Raw genomic sequence first — 24216 nt, forward strand, 5'->3', positions numbered from 1 at the left:
ATTGACTTTGGGAGATGACTCCACTGGGGATTAATTACAGGGTATTTTTGTGTTCTGTACAAAGCCCAGAATTGAGGCTGACTCTGTTTATTTGATGGATTTTTATTTGGTGTTCTGTACAAAGCCCAGAATTGAGGCTGACTCTACTTAGGGAGACTCTATTTATGTGCCTTGTACAAAGCCCAAGGTTGAGGCTAACTGTTGAGGATAATTGAATTTTTGAGACTATGAATGACTCTATTTTGTGTGCCTTGTACAAAGCCCAAGGTTGTGGCTGACTCTAGCTAGGGAAAACATTATTTTCTGCCTTGTATAAAGCCCAAGGTTATGGCAGACTCTTAAATAAACTGAGTATGGATGACTCTATGGGGAAAAGATCCTAGGTGTTAGGAATCTTTGACACATGAAAATATGGTTTATCTGCCTTGTACAAAGCCCAAGGTTGTGGCTACTGAATGATGAAGGACTCACTGGGGAGACTCTATTATCTGCCTTGTACAATGCCCAAGGTTGAGGCTGACTCTTGACAGGGGAGTTTTATTGTTTGGGTGCCTTGTATGAAGCCCAAGGTTGAGGCTAACTGTTTTTGTTGGTTTTGACTCTATTGAGGAGATTTTATTTATTGAAAGACTGTTTTTCTTTGGAAGCTAACCCTTTCCAGGGATTTTGACTCAGCTGGAGAAATTATTTGGTAAAAGACTGACTTTATCATGTTTTTTTGGAGGCTGACCCTTTCCAGGGGTTTTGACTCTTTTGGGGAAATTATCTCCTAAGAGAAATGAATCTTTATTTATTTTGACATTTAATAATTGACTTTATCATGTTTTTTTGGAGGCTGACCCTTTCCAGGGGTTTTTATTGAAAATGAAAGAATGTGTGGAAGCTAACCCTTTCCAGGGATTTTGTTGGAATGGAGGTTGATTTTAATTGACTTTGGAGGCTAACCCTTTCCAGGGAATTATATTAAAAATGAAAGAATGTGTGAAAGCTAACCCTTTCCAGGGATTTTGTTAACATGAATGGCAGAAAGATTATCTAATGGAGACTTCTTGTTTAAAGCCCAAGATGAAGGCTGACACATGTTGAGGAGAAGTAAACATAGATCCTAGACTCTGCTAAGGAAGATTGATGAAGATAAGGGTGACAGAGACTGTCCATGTCTCTCATTCCAAAAATGTACTCAATGTAAAATTGAGACAAACTTAGCTTGTTTAAAGTCTGGTTTAAATTGGAAGAAACTCACCAGGGTAGGCTAAAAGGTGACTAAAGACCTGTTCCTATGTTTATAAGAAACCTGATGGGTCCTTGTATACAAGCTCAAGAGGAAGCTGGAAATGCTTTTAAGAAGCCTGTGGGTCCTTGTACAAAGCCCAAGAGGAGGCTAATCGAGGGTCCTTGTTATAGCACAAGAGAAAGCTATGTAGTTTTGAACTTATTTTGGCTCTAAGCAAATGGGTAAGAGGTTTCACCGGGAATAATTCCTCTTTGGGTGGATGTGTCCTATATTTTTGGATTCTAAGGTTTTTGCCAAGATGTTTCACCGGGAATAATTCATCTTGGGGGTTTGAACTACAGATCTCTAATTAGGAAAGAGCCTTCACCGGGAAGACATTCTCAATCCTAGGCCATATTCCTATAATATATATATAGTTTAACTGTCCTAGGGTTTATACTCAAACGTAGTTCTAAACTAATATATATGCACAGTTTATATTTGACAGTAATTTAAATAAAGACTGTAAATTGAAAGCTTGTAAAGCCTAACCTGGATGGAGTGGAGGCCTTTGAAGAAGTATGTACAGAGCCTCAACAGTAATTGGTGGATAACAGTTGAATATATATGATAAACAGTTAATGGTTTTTGAAAACAGAAGAAGTGAAGATGGACAAAGGTCACATAGGTATCTGAAGAGTTTCACCGGGAATAATGCCCTTCAAATACCAGAAGAATGTTTTTGAAAACAGAAAGAAGATTTTGAAAATACAGTTTTGAAAACAATCTAAGAAGAGAAGGTTTTTGGGACTTACACTCTATTAGAGGCCCAGTACTTTATAGCACTGGTGTAAAATTAGTTTTGAAAATGATTTGAAATGATTACTGTTATGAAAAACAGTTTTATGAGTTTTAGGCTTACCTCGAAGAATGAGAAATTGGATTTCTGAGTTTGAGGTGTTACCTTGATATATGCTTGGAATAAATTGGGATCTCAACAGATGTTAAGCATCCACACCAGCAGAAAAGAACGTCGGATAAGCTCACAGCTCACAGCATTCTATGATCTTCCAGTAATTGTTTAAGGACTTCTACAGCAAATGGAAGACCAAACAAACAGACAAATCCAAAAGACAACAGAGAAATAATCTCGAAGTCTTGGGTGAAGTGAGAAAATTCAAGTAATGTGCAACAGTTATCAAATAAAAATTTAAATGATTAACTATACAAAATAATATGAAAATATCAAATTCAAATGAAAATTAATTCTAAGAGAAGATATTTTTGTAGTTTTATGTGAAAATATTTAGAAAACATAAAATATGTATCTAATATATTTTTTGGCATTCTTAATGAGAATTAGAAAATTAAAACTAAATCCTATATTAAAAATAAAAACTAAGTCTTTTGATGCAAACTATTTTTCTAAAGAAAATTAAAAGAAATAATTAAAAGAGCTTAATAAGTGGGCCAGAGGGTATAAAAGCTGAATGGGGGTGAGAGCCCAAAACGAAATAATAAGCTGAGTAAAAACATGGACCGGACCGGGTCGGGTCAGATAGAACCCGGATCCGCCTCTACTTATCACAAGAGCTGGGTTCTAAAAAAAACCCTAAAACACCAAAAGAGAGGCGTTGCCTCTATTCATCTTTCTCACTCGTTTTAATGAGTTCTTTTTCTCTTCTTCTGCAAAACACAGAAAAACTACAAGATGAAACTTCCTCTTCTCAAAGTCTCTCGCTCTCACTCTCACGGTCTCTGTTATCTCTCGCTTGAAGAACAACAAACAACAACAGCAACTCGCTCTCACGGTGAACAACAACAACGACCTTAAAACCTCTCTCGACCTTGGCTCACGGCGGCTATGGAAGTGGATGAAACAACAACAACAACTTTTCAGTGTTGCTCTCGATTCTCTGTCACGTGAACAACAACAAAAACCCTCTCGGTTTTTTCTCTCTCAACGTGAACAACAACAGTGATTTCGGCGGCCATGGAAGAGAAGCTTGAAGAAGCTCAGATACCTACAAACCCAGGTATCTCCTTCCTCAAATTTTCGTTTCTATTTTCTCTTTGATGATAGCTCAGTGATAACTTTCTTTGGTGTTTCGATTTTGCCCGCGGTGAACAAAAACAAAAGCTTCTGGCCTCTTTGATTGAAGACAAACTCAAGGTTTGTTCTTCAATTTTGTTATCATGATACCAGCAGGTTTTTTTTACGACACAGTAATAATAACATGTGCTCTGTTTTCGATTTTGAACAAATTTACAGATACAACAATAATTAGCAACGAGGTTGAGAGTGAAGGCAGGATCGACTTACCTACGGCGAGGAGACTTCCGCCGGTTTATTGTTGTGGTATGTTCCTGATTCTTTCTGCTTCTGAATTATTGATGTTGTGTTGTTTTACCGAACTGCAAGTTGCTGAATTTTGACTGTGAACTGCTGCTGTTGCGTTTTTTTTTTGAATCTGTCATGAACTTTTGCTTTGAGTTGTTGTTGTTGAGTTGTTGCAACTGTGATTGTTGCTGAGTTTTTGACTTGCTGCAGGTATAACAAGGGTTAGTGAAAATATTGAGAGTGAAAGCAAGAAGACTTACCTGCGGCGAAGATGTTGAAGATCCATCTATGGAGGCTCGAAGATGGGAGCCATCGTTGAAGAGCTGCCTGCAAGCAAACAAGCAAGGTATGCAAGTTTCTCTTCTCCTTCTCCCTACTGTATTTTCTTCTGTAACTTAGAAGTTACAGACCCCTTTGCTGCGTTCTCCCCTTTTCTTTCCTTTTCCCTTTTAATTGGTTTGCCTCTCTTCTATATATAGAGGAAAAAATGAAGGATAATTTTGGTCATTTTGGAACCAAAGCTTAGTCCTTAAGCTCACTTAATTACTAAGTTGTCATCATTGCAAAGAATATTCTTTCCCAAAATAATCATTGCAAGAATTTCTTTCATGCTAAGTTTGCTTAATGGCAAAGCTCCACAAATTTGTGCACATGGGAGAATATGCACATGGGATGGAATATATTATGCACATCTCTTGCAAGTGAAAGTTCCACGACAATCTTGTCTTCATGTCATGAAATTGGTAGTCTCTAAGTATAGCACTTATGACATAATATATATCCCTTTGACTTTCTTTGACTTTTGACTTTTTGACTTTGATTTGGGCTTTTGGGCCCCCTTGAATTATTTTTGTGAGACTTTTGCTAATTCCATCCTTTTTGTTTCTTTTTCATGTTGCATGAGAATTCTTGAAGGAAGAATAAAGAAACTTGGTCTTGAAGAATGGAAGCTTGAAGATTGAAGAATAAATTCAAGAAAACTTTGTATTTTTCTTTTGTTGTAATTCTTGAACTTAATATCAATGCAATTTTGGTTCATGCATTTCTTGAAAAATTGTGTAGAATTTGAATGTTGTATCTTGAATTTTGAATGAAGTTCTTTTTGTAATTCATTTGGAATTTAGAACTTGTTCCATGTAAAAGAAATCCACTTTTGGATCTTCCTTTAGAATCTTGCATGAAATTGTGTATGAAACATGAAATTTGAATGTTCTTGAATTTTGAATGAAGTCCACTTTGGAATTTAGAACTTTGTAAAGAATGATCTTCATTTGTGGATGTTTGAATTTCCTTAAAAATCTTTGAATGAAGTTGTATAAAACATGAACATTGGATGTTCTTTGAATGAATTTTGAATTTTGCAAATCCAAATGATCCATGATAATTCTTGAATGGAAATTCCTTGAAGTAATGTGAAGAACATTCTTGCACCAATGAACTTTGAATTTTTGAATTTATGGTTTTAAACCATACTTGAAATAATCTTTCAACAAAATGGACTAAAAGATATTTCTTGCAATTTTGATAAAATTTCCATGAATTGTTTCAAACTTGTATCATCTTCCAAATAATCCATAAGAAACAATTTTCTTCACCATGAAGAATAGGCCAAAAGTCATGAAATAAATTCCAAACAATCCTCTTGAATTGCACAAATTGGAAAGGGCGCATTTAAATTGAAAAACTCCATGAGCATGAATTATCTTGCAAAGAATGACTGAATAAATGCAGTCTCGATCATGGCTTCCAAACCGATCAAGAAACATTTTTGAATTTGATGTCAATGATGTGACATCTCAGGGGGGGTCAAAATTAGGGTATGACAATCTTAATACAATATAAATAAATACATTATTTACCCGCATTCATAATTGATTTAATCATTATTTGTAATACTAGGAAAGATATTATTCTAAAAATGATATCAATTTGCAGATCTCCAAAATAATTGAGCAATTCGCAAAGATGATATGTAGAATCCACCGATTTTGTAAAATCCTAGACATTTTCCTTCTCCCAAGGATTTCAAAATGGAAATTAAATATAAGTGTAACATTTTAATCCTACAAAAATTAAAATTAAAATCTAAAATTACAATGGAGTATCAGATAACTATTCATCCATTTTTAAATTTATGAAAATATGCATGTGCGTGAATTGTATATCATTGTCGGTTTGCATATGCAAGTACCTATGTTTGAGTATGTTAAGTAATACTTCAAATGAATAGTTAACATTGAAAGAAGAATCAGAGTATGTCCATCCTACACTTTATTTTTGGAAATTTGATTGTATTCAAATAAAAAGATTACTTTAGTGTGTTGTAAAGCAAATAGTTGACTTTGTGGGTATTCCAAGATGAGTTACTCAGATGTTGCATTCACAAAGATAATAGCTTTAAAAAGTTAAAAATAGTTGCATACTGCGAGGGGGAGTGAAGACAAGATTTTATCCACAAGTTGAATGATTCTTAAAAATAATAGCATAAAAAATCTAAAAATAGTCGCATACTACAAAGGGGGAGTAAATTACAAGACTTGGTCCACAAGTTGAATGATTCATAAATATAATAGCATAAAAAGCTAGAAATAGTTGCATACTACAAGGGAGGAGTGAAGACAAGACTTGGTCCATAAGTTTAATTATTCATAAAAATAATAGCACAAAAAAGATAAAAATAGTCGCATACAACAACGGAGAATGAAGACAAGACTTTGTCCACAAGTTGAATGATAAGTAACACCACAAAATAAATCAATGATGACTAATTCATTTAAAATGCTATCAGAAAATATACAATCTATCACTGCTCTCTTCATATCTTAAAATTTTCACAAAATTCATCCTCTCTACATAGATAGAATATTTATCAAGCAAATAATGAAATGTTCAAACAATAGTAGACATGACTTAATCCCCTACAAGGCTACTAAACTACATAATTCCTTTTCCATTGGTCTATTATCCATGCAAGAGGTCTAGATCCATCATTTCTCTATGTTCCTAATCTAATTAATGTCAATTCTCTTTATTTTATCTCTGGTCTAACCGTTAAGGTTCCTAATCAAGTGTTGTGGAATGACTTAATGATGTTTAAATCACTGAATATCTTTTGGAGATTTATAATGACAAAGGAAATATGTTTTGCAACTCTTCCAACAAGGATGCAGAACTGGTATCTGTTCCTAGACCCTTTAGCAACCAATACAATGGAAGCAATGAGAAGGTAACATTACACTATTCCATCACTATTTTCACCACAAAGCAAATTCTACTTGTCATTTTTAAAAGTCTAATTTTCTATTAACCTGTTTAAAAGTTTATTTTGTAAAGTTTGTAAATCTAATTCTACCTCTTGATAATTTAGAATTGTCTGATAATTTTAAAATGGCTGAGTAACATTGTAAACAAACAAAATAGATCGAATCAAGTTTTAAATGGGCTGGATCTTAAATCTTTGACGAATGGATTGAACTATTTCCACCCTTACATGAGATAACATTTATGAATAATTTTTTATATTTTCTTTTAGCTATATTTTTGTCAAACTTTAATTAATGTTAAGTACTTTATATTGTTATAACAAATCTCATATTTCATCATTTCAATGCTGAATATATGCAAAAAGATTTTTTTTAATTGAAATTGTTTTATACATGGCTCATCATTTAATTTTTTTATAATTTAGTTTTTTTAAAAATAAACATAAACTTATAAGTATTTTCAACCCATGCAAAAGCTGGTGTATCGTGTTGTTAAAAATTAGACACTTCAATTTTTTAAAAGAAATTTGTTGTTTACATTTCACTACAAGGAGTGGAGTTTGATGCAAATTTTGTAAATATTATAAATAATGGTACGGAAATATATCAAATTTTGTACCAATATAAAATTTTATAACATCATATTTATTATATTTTTAAATGTTCATTTAGTATAATTCTCCAGAAATATATGTTAATTTGAAGTTAAGCATGTCGATTTAAAAAGATAGTTGATCACCTTGTATAATTTAATTTTTTATAAATATTAACTATTATTCATTTATAGTTAATTGTAGAGAAAATATTTCATAGGAAGTTAATTCAACTAACACATACACTTTTTTTCAAAAATCTAAAGTTTGCATTATGTTGTATTGAAATATAAGCAATCAGTAAATTCAAATGAACTATTTAACGAGTTTTTGCCGAATAAGAGAGACGCTTGAGTAAGATTTACTCAAGAAAGATCCTTATTCATTATAATTATTATAGTTATATATGGAGAAAACAACCATGAGCACGACCATTAAACATATACATGATGATTTTTCACCTGTTGTTCTCTCAAAGTTGTCTCTCAAATCATTGACAAGATTTTGTTGCGTACATCTCGCTTAATTGAGTAATATATATTTTATGAACATGTTTCGAAAGATTTTTTTTTTTATCAAAGAGTCATTCACATTACAATGACACATTTCTCCTCATAATATGATGCATCCTGGATTGCCGAAAACCCATGTGAATTTGAAATATATTCTCTATCAAGTGAAAGATTTGAGAATATGGTACAATTAAATTGGCTAAATTTATTTTGCAAAACTGAATGGTCGTTTATTATTTTGGGTTCAACTAGTATCAACAACTTTCTTTTTATTGATTGCTAATAAACATTGAGAGTTATATTATGAAACTCAACTACCAAAGAATACATAGTCATTCTTCCAAGCCCTTTTTTCTATTGAATTAACTATGGTTCAACTTTGTATTTATGGGTTTTGTTATGACTCAATTAGAAATAATTATAAGGTTATTCAACAAGTAGTATCTTTTGATGACACCAACAATTAAAATATGTCACCATTTTTACTCACTCCAATAGGACGGCAAATGCAAGGTAATGACTTAAAATGAAGAGCTTGATCCATGACTCATTTCTCCTAATTTCACCTAAAATTGATATATCAAAAATAGTACTTTCACGCTAAATGATTGGAGAGAGTACTACTTTTGATATATCATTTTTAGGTAAAATGCGGGGAAATGAGTCATGAGTCAAGTTCTTCATTTTTAAGTGATTATCTTACATTTGGCGTCCCATTGGAGTGAGTAAAAATGGTAATATATTCTAATTGTTGGTGTCATCAAAAAATACTATTTGTTGAATTATAATCTCTAAATGAATCATAATCAATCCCATAGACACAACGTGGGATATAATTAATTCAATAGAAAAATGACTTTGTATTCCTTAATATATAATTGGATTCCATAATACAACGCTCCTTGTTCGTTTACAATCAATAAAAAGAAAGCCATTTATGATAGTATTTGAACCCAAAATGCTAAACGACCATTCATTTTCGTAAAATACATTTGGACAATCCAAATGTACCATATTCTCAAATTTTTCACCTGATAGAGAATACATTCCAATTTATTTGAGTTATCAGCAATCCATGATTTATCATAATGCAGAAGCAGATATGTGTCATTTTAAAGTGAATGATTCTTAAATAAAAAATTGTTTCAAAACATTTTCGTAAAATGAATATTATCAAACAAGCACCATGACTGTACGCAACAAAATCCAATCAATAATTTGAGAGACAATTAACAAATGCTAAATCATCATGTATATGTTCAATTGTCATGCCCATGTTGTTTCTCCAACACATGACTCCAATAACTATAATGGATAATGATCATTTTTAAAACCAATCTTATTCAAGTGTTTCTCTTATTCAACAAAAATTCGTTAAGTAATTAGATTGTGTTTATTGATTTTTTATCTATATAGAATATACTGCAAACTTTAATGATATCTAGAAAAAATAAATAGAAATTTTTATGCGACAGGAGAACTGTCTTTTCGGTTAAATATATTTTTTTAAGTTATTTATAAGTGAATAATAATTAGTATTTATAAAATATAAAATAAGATCACCTATCTTTTTAAATCAACATAGTTTCTCCAAATTAACTTATATTTCTTTTTAAGAGAAATATACTAAAAGAAGGTTTTAAAATATAACAAATACTATGTTTTAAAATTTTATTTTGGTACATGCTATCTTTCCATACCATTGTTCATAAAAATATTTAATTATCAAAAAATGTTAATCATCCAATTTTATAAAAAAACTATTATTATTGATTCAAAAATTTCTTTTTGAGGTACTTCTCAAAAAAATAATTTTTTAAGCTTTGAAAATATTTGTTTTTCATGTTTCTATATTTCTAACGTTAAATTGTTTTAACTCACAAAATAATTGTTAAATTAAGGGTTTTACTATTATTTTAAAAAATAATTGAACAAAATAATAATTATTTTTTATTAATCAACTTTCTCTTTTAAACGACAAATTAATTTATTAAGGATGGTAGATAAAGTAGATTAATCCAAATTAGACCTATAAGGTGAAGGATTCTCGTATTGCAACATGCTTGAAGAGAAGTTTTGACTGATTGAATAAATTACATGTAAACAGGTGTACTTGTCTAAGGTGAGTGTTCAATTGTTTTCACTATTATCTAAAAACTAGTGTCTTACCCGTGCGTTCGCACGGGTATCCGTCGGTCTTGCGCATTGGGTTTTAGGGCACTTAAATAAAATAGGAAAAATGAATATATATATGTGTAAGTTCATATAATAAGGTAAAATAATTTAAATAGGTTTAAAATATATATTGGGCCTTATAGTTGTTTAATATATGTAAGTTAATAGAACATTAAAGTTTATTGGGCCTTAGATGGTTAGCCTTGGTGCAGAATACGTAATTTTATTGTTAGACCTAATATGTTAATAGGCCCACAAAAGAATCCTATTATTGTTATTGTTACATAACGTCGGCATTTAAAATTAAAGAAACGTTGGACTTCATAATTCTTCAACGTGTTGACAATCAAAGGTTGTGTCTTCTTAAGTCTGTGTTTGACATTGTTGCTGTAAGAAACGCAGGGTTGGGTGATAAGTTTGAAGAACAAAATGTCACAGCCAAGAAGGTATCCTCTCCGAATGAGGTATGTGCATGTGTTACTGTTTATGTTGTTTGCAGAGTTTATTATAAGATATTCATCCATTTAGAGGTCGCAATGTTGTTTTGATTCCAGTTCACCCGATCGGTTGGAGTTGCAAACACCATGGAAGCGGCTCACAGCTGAGAGGATACTGAGTGGGTCACATGAGAATGAGGATGTTATGGAGGAATGGAAGAAACAACATGAAAGATTGAATCGTGTCGAAGATGCTGGTAAAGTTTCTGTAGAGGCTGCCAGTGTTGTCGAAAATAAAGGGTAATCTTATAGTTTTTTTCTTCATTGAATTCCATTTAACCTCCACAAAATTGAATGTGTTTCCCAAATAATGTGTTACAACTTAGTTTAATGAATAGTTTGTATGTTATTGTGTTGAAGGAATGATGGAGATGGGATAGGAAGTTCTGTGGGATTATCAGATACTGCTGATTTGAATGAATACATAATGATATCTTCTGATAGTGAGAGGTAAAGTTTATTTATAAGTGATAGGGAATATATTATAGTTATAGGTATACTGATGTTGTTGTGTTGGCATTTTGCTGTAAATGTGGTGTTAATTTCAGGGAAATGAGTCCTATACAGGAGGAGCTGGAAGAAGCGTACTGGACTCGTGAAGTTCATGATGTAAAGAAGTTTTGCTCAAATGTTATGGTAAGCAGTGTTCAAAGTCTATAGTTGTTGGCACAATGGTGTTATACACAGAAGTAATGTAACTGATATTGTCTGTCAATGAGTGCAACATATTCCTGCAGAAATAGTAGACAAATGTGGACTTGCTGGAATGTCAGAGATTACCCTCAATGATGTGGACAACGAGTACCCATATGAGTGCAATGTGAAGAAGAGGCCAAAAAAAATGAAACATATTTGTATGGAGAATGGTTTGACTATGTAAGGGCAGCTGAATTGAAAGAAGGAGATAAAATGCACTTTGTGATATATTACCCGCCAGTGTTAGATATTATGGTAACAGTGGAGCGCAGTGGTGATCGTTGATAGAGCTGTTGGTTAGGCAATGTTTGTGGTGGATGTATAGGACAGTTTGTTGGCAGTTTGGTTTGTATGGGAATTATCGTTTTGTTTTTTTGTTGTAATGGTGGATGTGAACAAAGATTAACAATTATGGTACTATGTATGGTTTTAAATTAAATATTATCAGTTTTGGTTTTAAGTTTCATCGAATGTGCCAAATCTGCCATGGTTTTATATGCAAAATTGATTACCAATCTGTTTTTAAATTAAGTATTGCTTATTATAAGTATTGAACAGGATTTCTATCAAAATTGATTACAATAGGGTTTCTAATTTCATTATTGTTGGTATAAGTAGGGGTACGGGTCCTGTAAATGGTAGGCTATTAAATCTAAATGGTGAACATACAACAATGGACTTATGAATAGTTGAAAATTCAATTTAATAGTATATGTTAAAGAGTAGTATGGTAATATTAAATGGTTATAAAATAGTTGTAATGTGTTATATTATATTGGGATGTGAAAGATCAATTGGGGTATGGGCAGTTAATGTTTTTCGTGAGGAATATAAATAAAATGAAAACTGTTTTAAAGTGATGTAAATGCAAAGAAGACTAATTGAACAATTGCATTGAATTCTATTGGACGGTGGAAAAGTTGCAGGTATGTGAAGAGTCCATTTAGAGTGTTATATAAGTAATGTGTAGGAAGTTTGAAAGCACTAAAAACTGAAGCAGTCATCATTACTCTGCAACCAATAGTGTAAGCTGCGAACTTCTGAAAAGATGGAAGGAAGAGTTGATCAAGCAATGAGAGGTAAAGGTAAACATATCATTTGAATGGTTGTTCTATTACATTTTGAATTTAAAAGTTATATATGGTTGCATGCAGGTGAAGAAAACTCGGTGAATCAAATGGCTGTGGGGAAAACTGTCACTTCTGATAACTCTGTGTATGTTTGAATTAGCTTATGTTGAGTATACGTTTTTATGCTTGAATTTAGAATGTTTGATAACACATTTATTTATTGACCATGTTGTTTGTTTGTATTGTGTTTCAGATGCCATGAACCGGATGGTGAGGATGTTAGTTGCCATGCAGAGCAGCCTGCTAAGTTACCATATTGTATCTGGAAAAAAGATGTGGCCAATGGGAAGATGGCTCAGTCATGTCTTCTTGTAAGTTATTATTCGTTTTAAGCTTATTGTCTTTCCCTATCAGTTAATGGGATAATCTAATGTTGTTTTATATTAATATTGCAGGAAATTCCTGAGCATATTGTGGCAAGTCGCTGGCTCAATGGAGCAAGGTTTGTAGATTTGGTCGACTAGGAAAGAGAAGTCAGGTATGAATGTGAAGTTCATTATACCGAAAAGGGTCAGATGTTCTTAGGGCGTGGTTGGTACAAATTTGCCAAGGAGAGGTGCCTGCTTGATGGAGACTCTATGGGTTTCAGCATTAAGGATCCCGTCAGCAAGGAGATACTTGTAACAATGTTGAAAAATTAAAAATGATGTAATAGTTTGTTATAAGTATCTATCTATTAAACATTTTGTAATTTCCTGGTGGACTTAGCTCCACCTTTATATTAATATATATGATTTTGGTATTTAGATGTTATGCTATAAATATATTATTTCTGTTACTTGCATTACTAATATGCTGTTAGTAATATATATTACTGCTGTTACTTGCATTACTAATATGCTGTTAGTAATATATATTACTGCTGTTACAGATTTACCGTGATTAATTTTTAAAACTCAGACATTGTTAAAAACCTCTTTATACACAACATTTGTAGTTTTCCCCCCTGAAATTCTTTTCTTCATCATGTATCAGTATTTTGATTCCCTTTTTTGTTGTTACTCTTGACAATGCGACATAAATCTGGCCATGTGTGAATACATCTCTTGGTAAGTACAAACCAACGTTATCCAATGACTGTCCCTGACTCTTGACAATGCGACATAAATCTGGCCATGTGTGAATACATCTCTTGGTAAGTACAAACCAACGTTATCCAATGACTGTCCCTGTGATTTGTTGATTGTCGTAGAATAGGAAACTATAATAGGGAACTGTCTCCTATTCAGTTTGAATGGCCATGGTGATTGGGATGGTGACATGTCCATTCGAGGTATGTAAACCAAATTTCCCAAACCTTTACCGCCCATTATTGAAGCCTCGAGTACATGCGCTGCCATCTTTGTTATACACAGCCTTGTGCCGTTACACAAACCTTCAGATTGATCTATATTTCTCATGAGCATTATAGGTGTCCCAACCTTTAGTTTTAAGTGATGGTTTGGCAAACCTGATGTTAGGAGGGAACTTAGAAATTCTGGCGTGAGGATATCAACTACTGCTGGGTCATGAATCTCAGACTTGTCAACTGAATTTGCGCTATAGTAGTCACGAATCTCTCCTGCATTGTTGACTGAACAGAATTAGTAAAAGCATAAAATCGATTAATATAATCCATTAAATTATATATTTTTGTTGCTTAACCTGGCATTAAGTTAAGTATATGGTCATTGATCTGATCCACAATCTCCAGTGTAGAGGCCAGTATCGCTCGACTTTTAAGGTAATCAACACATTGGAAATTATTTATGAAATCAGGGTATGTGGTATTGACAATGGCCACAATTGGATCATCGAATTATGTTATCAGAATATCAGGTGGTATGTTGATTTCGGCGGTGCCGTCATTAGGCTCAGATATTCGGCCCTCTCCTATTCTTAAAAGCCAATCTGAAAACTGTGCTATCTCATTTTTTCAGTCTGTGTTGATCCTGTTCGTAGCCGCATGTTTCTTGTCAATGTTAATACCTCAACTGAATGCCATATGTAAGATGCATTTATGGCACAGTGTACAATATCAAAACGACTGCCTCTGGGGACGACAGGTAAAATCTGTCTGAAATCGCCACCGAAAACAACAACCTTTCCACCAAATACATCAGTTAAATTTTTGTTTGCACTCATAATATCTTTCAAAGTTCTGTCAAGCGATTCTATTGCATACTTATGCGCCATTGGTGCCTCATCCCATATTATAAGCTTTGTCTGTCGTAACATGTCTGCAACATCATCGTTGAATTCAACCTTGCAAGTAGAATTGTCCATAGTTGGTACCGGTATCCTGAACTTTGAATGTGCAGTTCTACCTCCTGGAAGTAACAATGATGCTATACCGCTAGTTGCAACAGTTAAACATATATCGTGTTTTGATCTTAAAGCTGCTGCGAGTGTTCTCCACATATATGTCTTTCCGGTACCACCATAACCATGAAGGAAGAAAACGACAGGTTTCTGAGACTCCACAGCGTGGATGATTTTTTCATAAATACCTCTTTGCTCATCTTAGGAACATAATATTGAGGGTAAAATAGTGTTAAAATAATTGATTCATAGAATTTCAAAGCGTAAAATAAAATGAATTTAATTGACGCAATAGTAACCTGTAAGAGCAGCAAACAGATTTTCAAATTCTGAGTTCATTGACGCTGTATCATAATTACGCTCATCATATATGAGCCTGTTTCCCAACTGTTCAAGAACATAAGCATCCGGATATGGAATAGGACTAAAATCCTTTAGTGTCCTTCTATTTGCTTGAAGCAGTTTCTCAATTTCTATTAAAGTCAAATTTTGCAACTCTTCTTGTGTGAGGACCAATTCTGCATTGATATCAGAATTGAGTTATAATACTGTTGGTAAGTTATCTGTAGGTTGTTATTAAGAAATTGTTTTGTTTGCTATTTTATTATGTCTAACAAACCTGGATTTGCAGCCAATGCTCTTTGTGTATGAAGACACCATCAGATAATAGGAGCCAAGTTTGTTCCCAAACATGTGCAGGGCGATTAACAGCACCAGACAAAAGCATGATAACAAACAGTTTTCGAAGAAAATGACCATTCCCCCAATGACTTGCCTCCTTTATAGCAGCTATGTATTCTTTGTCGTCTTCAAGAAATCCCATTGCAAAGCATGCATCTCTGAATGTATCATACTGGATGTTATCCACGGTCCTGATTTCCTCATAAGTTGTTGGTCCTTTTGCCACCGTCAACATCATGCGTAGGTAAAACAGTTCACCAGTTGTTGGCGGAACCCATATGAGACGTCCAATGGTGAAGCCTTTTTTCCGCGGTTTTCATTCTCTCTGTTTTTTGTGATAAACAAACTTTGAGACAAATTGACCATAAGTTAATGTTTGTGCCTCTTCATATTTAGCATTTGCCACTAGCCATGCGGTAAACATTGATTCAGTCACACTTGCAGTTTCCAGCACATTTTCCATGCGTGCATAATCTGTATAGTATATAGGTTTCTCCCCAACCAAATGATAGAACATACGTTCCACAGCTGGTTTTCTGCCATGAATATTGTAAGAGTAAATGCGCCAGCATGCTTCACTGGGAGAGACATACCTGCAGTCGAGATATTGTTGGATTTCATCAACAGGTTGGTTGCTATTTGTTGAAACTGCTGCTGTTATTCTGTCATAGCCTTTATTGATATATTTGAAAAGATATTTTATGGAAGTACTCTGATTACACCATTCCATGTTTATATGTACCTGGTATTTCATAAGAAATCTGGTGTTATATGGAACCACATGTCTGTTGTCCAAGGTGATACCATTTTTTTCAATTGTGAAGGTCTTTGATCCTCTCCTATAGTGTGGATATCCCTCTTCATCAACAATAGTGTGTTCAATAAACTTTTTGGGATAGTATTTAGAACATCGTCCATTCTTCATACATTGTGAGGTCACGCGCGCAAGGCCACAGAGTCCATGCATCATATGTGCCTTAACCAATTTGTATAAATTAGGATGAACAGTCGGGTCGGGAATTTCAGCAGAAATGATCTTGTCTATGTCAGATGGTGTTGGGTATTTGCTCTGAGGGTGTAGGAATATCAAGATGTGAGCATGTGGCAATCCCCGCTTTTGGAATTCAATGGTGTACATATCTATTAAATTGAAAGTTAGTTTGATGTAATATTTTGGTACTACACAGACACATGATTGAAAAGTAGTATAATTAAATGAAAAAACTTACATGCAATCACTTTTCCAACGACATGGTGTTTTGTAATATCATCCATGAGGGTATCAAACTTTATTTTGAAAACTTTTGAAATGATATCTGGCCTATCATGGGGTTGTAGGCCTGTTCTTGACAATGCTCTTTTAATTTCAGGCCAATTTGGGTTGCAGGTAAAAGTAACAAATCAATCAGGGAATCCCAACCGACTTGAAATGGCCATACCGTCAAAATATAGTTGATCCATATATCTCTTGCTACCAACAAATGTTGATGGCAGAACAACTCGTTTTCCTCGCTTTTGGTGTTCATTTCTTCTATCGCCATCAGTTTGAGTGGTCAAATTATTATATTTGCCCACTCTTAACTTCGATTGATTATCTCTCAACCAATTCAGTCGTTCGGATTCCATCATAGCATAGCCGTCGACTAAGAATTGTTGAAATAGGCGTCTTGAGTAAAGTAGTGTTTTTGCCTCTTTGCGACGTTGTTGTAACCGGTAAGAAAACCAATCCTTAATGCTTTGACGGTTTCTCCTAGTGACCTCAGTTTCATGGCGATATCTGTGCATTATATTTTTCCTGTAACCATCTTCCCCATAAGGAAATATAAGAGGATACTGATAAGCCAAATATGCTGGGTGAAACTCATCTATTCGTTGCAAACAACCATTGCGGCGCTGAATTAAGATGTCCCTTTTATCAGCAGAATCAATGTCTCCCACAATGAGTGCAGCCACTTCTGAGACAGTAGGTTTGTTGTAAACACGACCATCTTCGGATCTATCAGAAATAAGCCTGAGTTTTAAATCTGTGAAAGAATTTGTCCTTAAAACATCCCTTGCCATTCTAATAGCTTTGGCATGAACATTGTGCTCATCTAACATCATCTTGAGCTTATTGACAACCGGGCGCTCGATGCCTTTGTTGTCCCTGTTTATTTTTCGCAGTCATGAATAAATAGTTTACAAAATATTTTTATAAAACAATTGTGTAATTATGTTTGAGCAAGCTTACTTGAAACATTTTATTCTGCGTTCAACTTCATTGTCCGTGTCATAGATGTATAATTGAGCATATTGCGGAGCTTGCTCGGTTTCTGGCAGTAGTGTACCAATTCGATGACAGGTCTGACCCTGCAGTCTCAAAGTAGGGGGTCCTCCTCTTTTAGAGTATGTTGTGTCGAACTTCATTCCAGGGGAAGTGAAGGAGAACATTGCGTTGTATGTTCGTATGTTAGCCTGGTAGTTTTTACTATCTGAATATGTTTTATTAAATAGAAGATCTTGCAACACCTGTGGAGGTTGTTCAAGGAACGGGAGAACAATTTTTCCTCCACGGCAGCAACGATAAAAGCGAGGAGTTGCTGTAATTTTGTGTCTATTCACTTTTTCTTGGTACCACATACATGCTTGGCAGTGTGCGCATTCATAATTTTGGTCGCCAATATCGTAATATTCTGAAAGAAGAAAGCACAATACTGAATATGCCTATTAACAGAAGAAGTGTACATCACTTGGTTATCAGTGTATGATATGGAAATACCTTGAAGATGGGCCTCGTGTAATTGTGCCGGGACTGAATCTTCGTCAGAGTCGGAACTATTAGAAGAATTTAAATTATTGTGAGAGTTGGAGTCATCATTGTCTTGATAATGAGATCCAACAGACATATTATGATTTGAGGTAGATGCATGATCCATGACTTGACATATTATGATTTTAAGTAGATGCATGATCCATGTTGTGACTTTGACTAACAATGTTGTTTGTATTTTGAACCCTACTAACTTCAGTATTGAACAAATTTCTCAATCTTTTTCTGTTATCCAAGATTATCTTCCTTCTCTTTCTAGCCATAGCCGTTTCAATAGTGGTTTCATATGTTGCAGAGGATGTAAAATTATGATTTAAATGGGAAGTGAGGTTGCTTGATCTGACACAGTTTCGATAATCCCTCTTTGCTTTAAGAATAAGTTTTCTCCTCTTTCTTGCAATGGATGTTTGAGGAGCATTGTTTTTAACAACATCTGTTACCATCACAAACACAAAAGGAGGATGAATAATAATACTACAAATAAGATTGATTTGTATAGATTTATGCACACAATATGAGATGTATAGCATGCTACTTCATGGCTTTGAATACTAAAAGTTTACAGTTTCTAATTGAAGGGGCATTGGTGGGTTAAAATGTCATGAATGCAGTGTTGATTTTAATTTTTCTTTCATACTTGAATATATATGAAGTTGGAACTGAATATGAATAGAATGATAGTTATAGATTTAAATTACCACTTATCCCTCCCTTATAACTGTTGTGTGTGTTAAATGTATTTAATTTAATCTATACAGGTTATCTATAATATTTTATTTGATGGATGTGTTACTATTTTAAAAAGACTTTAAGTAAAAACTAATATTATAAGTAAATAGAAACTGAACAGTTAACCCACTCTCTGCATGTACCAAGTACTTGTTTCCTATTGCACAGAATAGAAGTTTAGCATTGCAACTGCTTGTCGGTTAGGGTTTTCGACAATGGCATCTTCACACGGTGGTCCTTCTGTGCGGATTCCCTCTGATGATGAAAATGATTTCAGGTATGAGCAGTTAAATTTATTTCACCTTTGCTTTGCCGTACAAAATAGGGTATATTGATATACAAAATATGGTAGTGTGGTAATAACAGTTAACAGCATTTAGTGATGGGTGTAGTATCAATATAGTTTAATGTTGTATTATGTGTGATATTTGTCAAGAAATCAAATGCGACTGAATGACTATTGTGGTTTTTTATTGTTGGATTATATAGTTAGTTTTTGTTTTATCCTGTTTGTGTATAGCCCGTGGTTGCTCGGTATATGATTATTGCTTAGTAAAGAATGCTTCATATGCGGTTCGTTTTTAATCCATATTTGATGTTGGAATAGCAATGATCAGGCAATGAAAATCATAGAAGAATTGGTAAAGGAAACAGGGTACGATCCTAAGGTGGAAAGAAAACGCAGGAATAAACAGCGCAATGTCACCCCTGGTGGTGTTGTGTCGAATGTTGATGTTGGCACACAAAATAGCGCAAGTGTTAAAAGCAATCCCAATGCAGGACCTATAAAGGTAAAAGAGGAATCAACAGACATTGACACAAATGAAATCAAAGTTTCAGAAGTTGGTGAAGCAAGTGGATCAAAAGAGGGTAAGAAACAAAAGGGTAAAGTGGTGAAAAAAGCAAAGGTGGGTACAGACATTACTGTAGACAGTTCTACAGGGGCTCAAATTTTTTTCTGGAACACCCATGTTACAAATGCTAAATCTACACAACAGAATGTAATGGTAAGGAGATATTTGAATATGAGCATCATGTTATTGAAAATGTAAATAGTATATAATGTTAATAGTTCCCTTATTTCCTGTATGCAGCATTTCCCTAAGGAAATCGCCAAAAGATGCCTCCGTCGCTTTCAAGATGAAATTAACCTGCTGGATGTGAGGACGAAGAACATTGTTACCTGTCAGGTTCACAAAGCTAACAGAAAGGGAATACCCCAGCCATATGAAAAGTACATGGCCCTGGGATGGTACGAATTTGCCAAATCTCTTAACCTGCGTAATGGGGATACAATAGCGTGGAGCATGCTGCGATTCTCTCCGTATATATATGTGAAGGTTGAAAGACAATGAAGAAACTGCTGCTATTAGCTAACCCTGTACTATACCTGAATTTTAATGGTTATATTATATGTTGGGAATGTTATTTTGGTACATTGTGTTATATATATTCTGCTACATGCTATTTTGTAAGCACTTTATCCAAAATGGGAACACAGTAATATTGTGACCATTAAAAGATCTAATGTATAATCGTTTTCGGGACAAATTTTTGAAGTTCTCCTATTATATTCTATTAATCCGCTCTGATATGCTGTTAGTTAAAATGAAATCTGTCCCATAATATTGTATCAATATTATACTAAGATCAGACATAAAATTATTTATTGATAGTTAACATAGTCAAATGTTAAAAGTTCTGGTGTTTCTTTGTGATGCACAATCAATGTTTCAGTTTACAATGTAATGACAGAAAGCTTTGGTTTTGCTAATCCAAACAAACCGTTCTTTGTGACATCATTATTGTAACTACATGCAGTAGAATATTCATTAGTATATCACAGTCAACTTCGGATCGATATTGTAAAGTTTATATCGTCGAAATAATAAAAAAGCAGCGCCCCGTTATAAGAGGTACAGTTAAAATGGAATGTTCGATATATGTTCAAAAAGAATCAAAATAATTAATAATAGTATATATAATATGTAGTTGAATTTGAATCATTTGAATATAATGAGACACACAAACCATAGATAATTCTTAAATCAAAATGAACATAACAGAAGCACATAGCCAGTATTCATGCACTAATTATTACAGAAAACAAAGTCACACACATGATTAAAAGCAAAGGAAACTAACATCCAGTTTTTATAACAAACACCTAAGCGAAACACACACGAAATAACAATAGATCTAATCAATCTTCTCTATTTTAATTATCTTCTTCAGCTTGTTTGATGACAGTTCTCCATCATGTAATCCGTCCAAATCAGTGGATTCACTTGATGCAGCAGGAAGATGCCTCTTACCACCAGGTGCGACAGCATCAGGCTTGTGCTCAGATGTAATTTCCAGGTCCTGCAAGGCCACGATGAAGACTATTAGTTAGGAATATTGATATAAATGTAAGTAGGTAAGTGTGTTGCAGTGAAACTTACTGTAACCAATTCACAGTCTTCATTAGCATCTGTTTTAGCCTCATCAACACTCTATTTAATCTATATATAGTTAAACACAGTTTTCAGTATAATATAATCACAGGAAAAGTAAAAAAAGGCATACACAGTTTAAAATTTCTACCTCCAGAGTCTCAGGTATGACAGTTTGGATTGGAATAGGTTCCTTGAGAATTTACCAAAGAAAATCAAAATCAGGCAAAAAATTGTTATAATGTGAAGTCCTCTTTTATAAAACAAATGTCAGTTTATAAGAGCTGACCTCATCTGTTCCCCATTTTTCCTTAAGTTGCTGGATAATAGGATCATTTTTTATAATCATAACGACGGAATAGTTCTTCCAGCGTGGATGCCACTTAACCTTCATAGCCATTTCCAACTTCAACAACTGATCAAGTGCTAACGGAAAGTCCAATGGATCAGTAATTCCACCCTATTTAAACAACCGGCGATATTAGTGTACACAGAGTATCAGAAAGTACATTCTAATTCTTCTGCACAATATAAATATAACCTGAATCATAGTGTTACGAAGTTGGGATGCAGATAAACCCAACAACATTTCACATTCCCTGTTCCAGAAGACAAAATTGCAGCTTTTGCCCCCATGAGTAACCTCAATCTCAATCTTATACCTGAACATTATAAGAAGTCGTTCCGTTAAAAAAGCAGACAACATAGAAACATCACAAACATGACAGAAACAACATATATTAGGTGAGAACAACTAAAACCTAAGGACTTCAGCCATGGTTTCATGACCAGCTTCACACTCAAAGGGGGGGGGGGGGGGGCTGTCCCCACGCGCTATAGATTGACACATATGACAGGCACGATAGTACCATCCAAACGGAGACGCTACTAATAATTTTGTTGTAGCGACAGTAGCACAAAATGTAACCTGGACAAATAGCAGTCAATATCAGAAATAAGTGACGCACTAAACGATGAGGTTATAATTATGATCATATAGGAAAATAGAAAGACATACATCCGTAAGTTGAATAATCTCAGCAATAGGCAAAACAACAGCCTTTGAGAACAATTTTTGCACAGGAGTCAGCTGTTGATTTTCAGAACTTTGGGAGGAATATTGGGAATTCCCTCCGAGTTGTTCAGACAGGGTTACCCTGCTCTCCTCAGGCATTCTGCAGAGCATGGATCATTATCAAATTCATACATGAAAAAAATAATTGCACATAATGGATGATACTATCAACATACCTATCAATAAAGTCTTTCATGACAGGAAAATCAGCATCAACACATAAAAGGGTCACATTGTAGGTGTTTGTCACAGACAGAGGATACTTTCCTGCAAATTCAAATTATACCTTGTCAATATATTTATCACAGATTTTGTAGTTTTAGTATTAATTTAAAAAATAAGTCATGGTAACCTTCTTCCTTCACTTTGGCATACTGAAGCAACACAACTGTAGGGAGTGATGCAGCAACCCTAACTTTGTTAAACTTGATGAACTGATCCGCGTATGATTCCCACAGAGTACAGTTCAACATGTTGTTGCTAAACCATGATCACAACACATTAAGATATATCACATGATTCATATATCAGGGAGTCTAATGTATAAAAAAAAACTTGTGGTCACGCAACATCATGCTAATTTGCTGCTTCTTTGCGCCCGACTCAGTCTGTGCATAACCAATACTATCAACCATTCCAACGACATCTGAAAAAAATTTATTAATTTCACACGGCTAAAATGCATCAAAACATGAGATAATAAAACAGCAAAAAACTATACTCACGAATCAGAACATGTTTGTCAAACCTCCCTGTTATGATGTCCGAAAAACTTGTAAATAAAATCGATTTCGGGGGTATCTCATGTTTGTCTTCATCAAGAACAGACGTTCCAGCAGTAAACTTTATCATATATTTGTGTCCCGATGCCCTGAACGCCGGAACATAAGGCACCACCTTAAAATTAGATACAGTATAAGTATGCCCTAATAAGCATTTTTCGGTGAACACCGACACATGTGGTGCTGGAACAACAGCATGAATATCATCTCCCTGCGCCAGAAACCAAAAAATGATTCAAACTATACAAACATAGGTAAATGATAAATATACCGAAATATAAACAGGGTAATCACCAATTTGTCAACAAAGATCATTTCAAAATGTTCCTTGTTGTTGGAGACAACATTCCATCTGTGGTGAATCCTAACAACAATCTTCCAAAACTCTTTTCCATCATTGATCTCTGCTATTCTCTCAACAGGCCTTGACATGATAAAGCAAATTCACACTGCACTGAATAATAACCGCAGAAGTTAGCAAGCATGGAAAGAGAAGAATGAAATCACTGATAAATAGGCAAGCCATTTAAATAGGTAATTACTGCGCATTGTGCAGTTTGGAACGTGGATAGGCAAACAATGATGGACCTTACGTAACTGCAACAACATGAGAAGCTGGGAGGGTGAAACTCCCACAGCAATAACTGCCGCAGCCCACCATGCAGATGAATGATCAGAAAATCAGTATTAACCGCCAAAGCTGGTGTGGATTAACCATGGAACAGATGCTGAAGTGGATAGCCTAAGAATTGCTCAAATGATAGACTTTTCTTATATGATAGATGTATACATAGAAATATAGAATGGTGCAAGTAGATCTATTTCATTGACCTTCTAATTTAACTATTACATACATAGGTTCTTTAGTGGGTTTTTTTTTTCCTCCCAAATGGATATTTCTAAATGATTAAAAAACTTGTTATGTTACTTTAATGTGTTGCTGATATAATGCTAAGCAATATCGAACACCAATTCTGTTTTGAA

General features: G+C 34.1%; 4 protein-coding genes across 4 annotated transcripts; all 4 read right to left on the reverse strand.

The window, feature by feature from the left end:
• Positions 1 to 13418: 13418 nt before the first annotated feature.
• On the reverse strand, positions 13419 to 15640 carry LOC131649862 (uncharacterized). The gene is made up of 4 exons (XM_058919612.1): positions 15379 to 15640; positions 15021 to 15239; positions 14427 to 14921; positions 13419 to 13993 (listed from the first exon to the last, which is right to left on the reverse strand). The coding sequence occupies exons 1-4, from the start codon at positions 15638 to 15640 to the stop codon at positions 13419 to 13421; spliced, it is 1551 nt and encodes a 516-aa protein (XP_058775595.1).
• A 78-nt stretch (positions 15641 to 15718) lies between these two features.
• LOC131649863 (uncharacterized) lies at positions 15719 to 16677 on the reverse strand. Its single transcript, XM_058919613.1, has 2 exons — positions 16632 to 16677; positions 15719 to 16074 (listed from the first exon to the last, which is right to left on the reverse strand). The coding sequence occupies exons 1-2, from the start codon at positions 16675 to 16677 to the stop codon at positions 15719 to 15721; spliced, it is 402 nt and encodes a 133-aa protein (XP_058775596.1).
• Positions 16678 to 16803: 126 nt separating this feature from the next.
• Positions 16804 to 18317, reverse strand: LOC131649864 (uncharacterized). The gene is made up of 3 exons (XM_058919614.1): positions 18161 to 18317; positions 17633 to 18074; positions 16804 to 17548 (listed from the first exon to the last, which is right to left on the reverse strand). The coding sequence occupies exons 1-3, from the start codon at positions 18315 to 18317 to the stop codon at positions 16804 to 16806; spliced, it is 1344 nt and encodes a 447-aa protein (XP_058775597.1).
• Positions 18318 to 20678: 2361 nt separating this feature from the next.
• LOC131649865 (uncharacterized) lies at positions 20679 to 22549 on the reverse strand. The gene is made up of 8 exons (XM_058919615.1): positions 22394 to 22549; positions 22245 to 22303; positions 21917 to 22037; positions 21665 to 21835; positions 21527 to 21568; positions 21385 to 21435; positions 21189 to 21304; positions 20679 to 20751 (listed from the first exon to the last, which is right to left on the reverse strand). Exons 1-8 carry the CDS (start codon positions 22547 to 22549, stop codon positions 20679 to 20681), a joined length of 789 nt encoding a protein of 262 aa, XP_058775598.1.
• Between the last annotated feature and the right edge of the window lie 1667 nt (positions 22550 to 24216).

This window comes from Vicia villosa, linkage group LG2 (assembly GCF_029867415.1).
Source record: "Vicia villosa cultivar HV-30 ecotype Madison, WI linkage group LG2, Vvil1.0, whole genome shotgun sequence".
NCBI classification, from domain to species: Eukaryota; Viridiplantae; Streptophyta; class Magnoliopsida; order Fabales; family Fabaceae; genus Vicia; species Vicia villosa.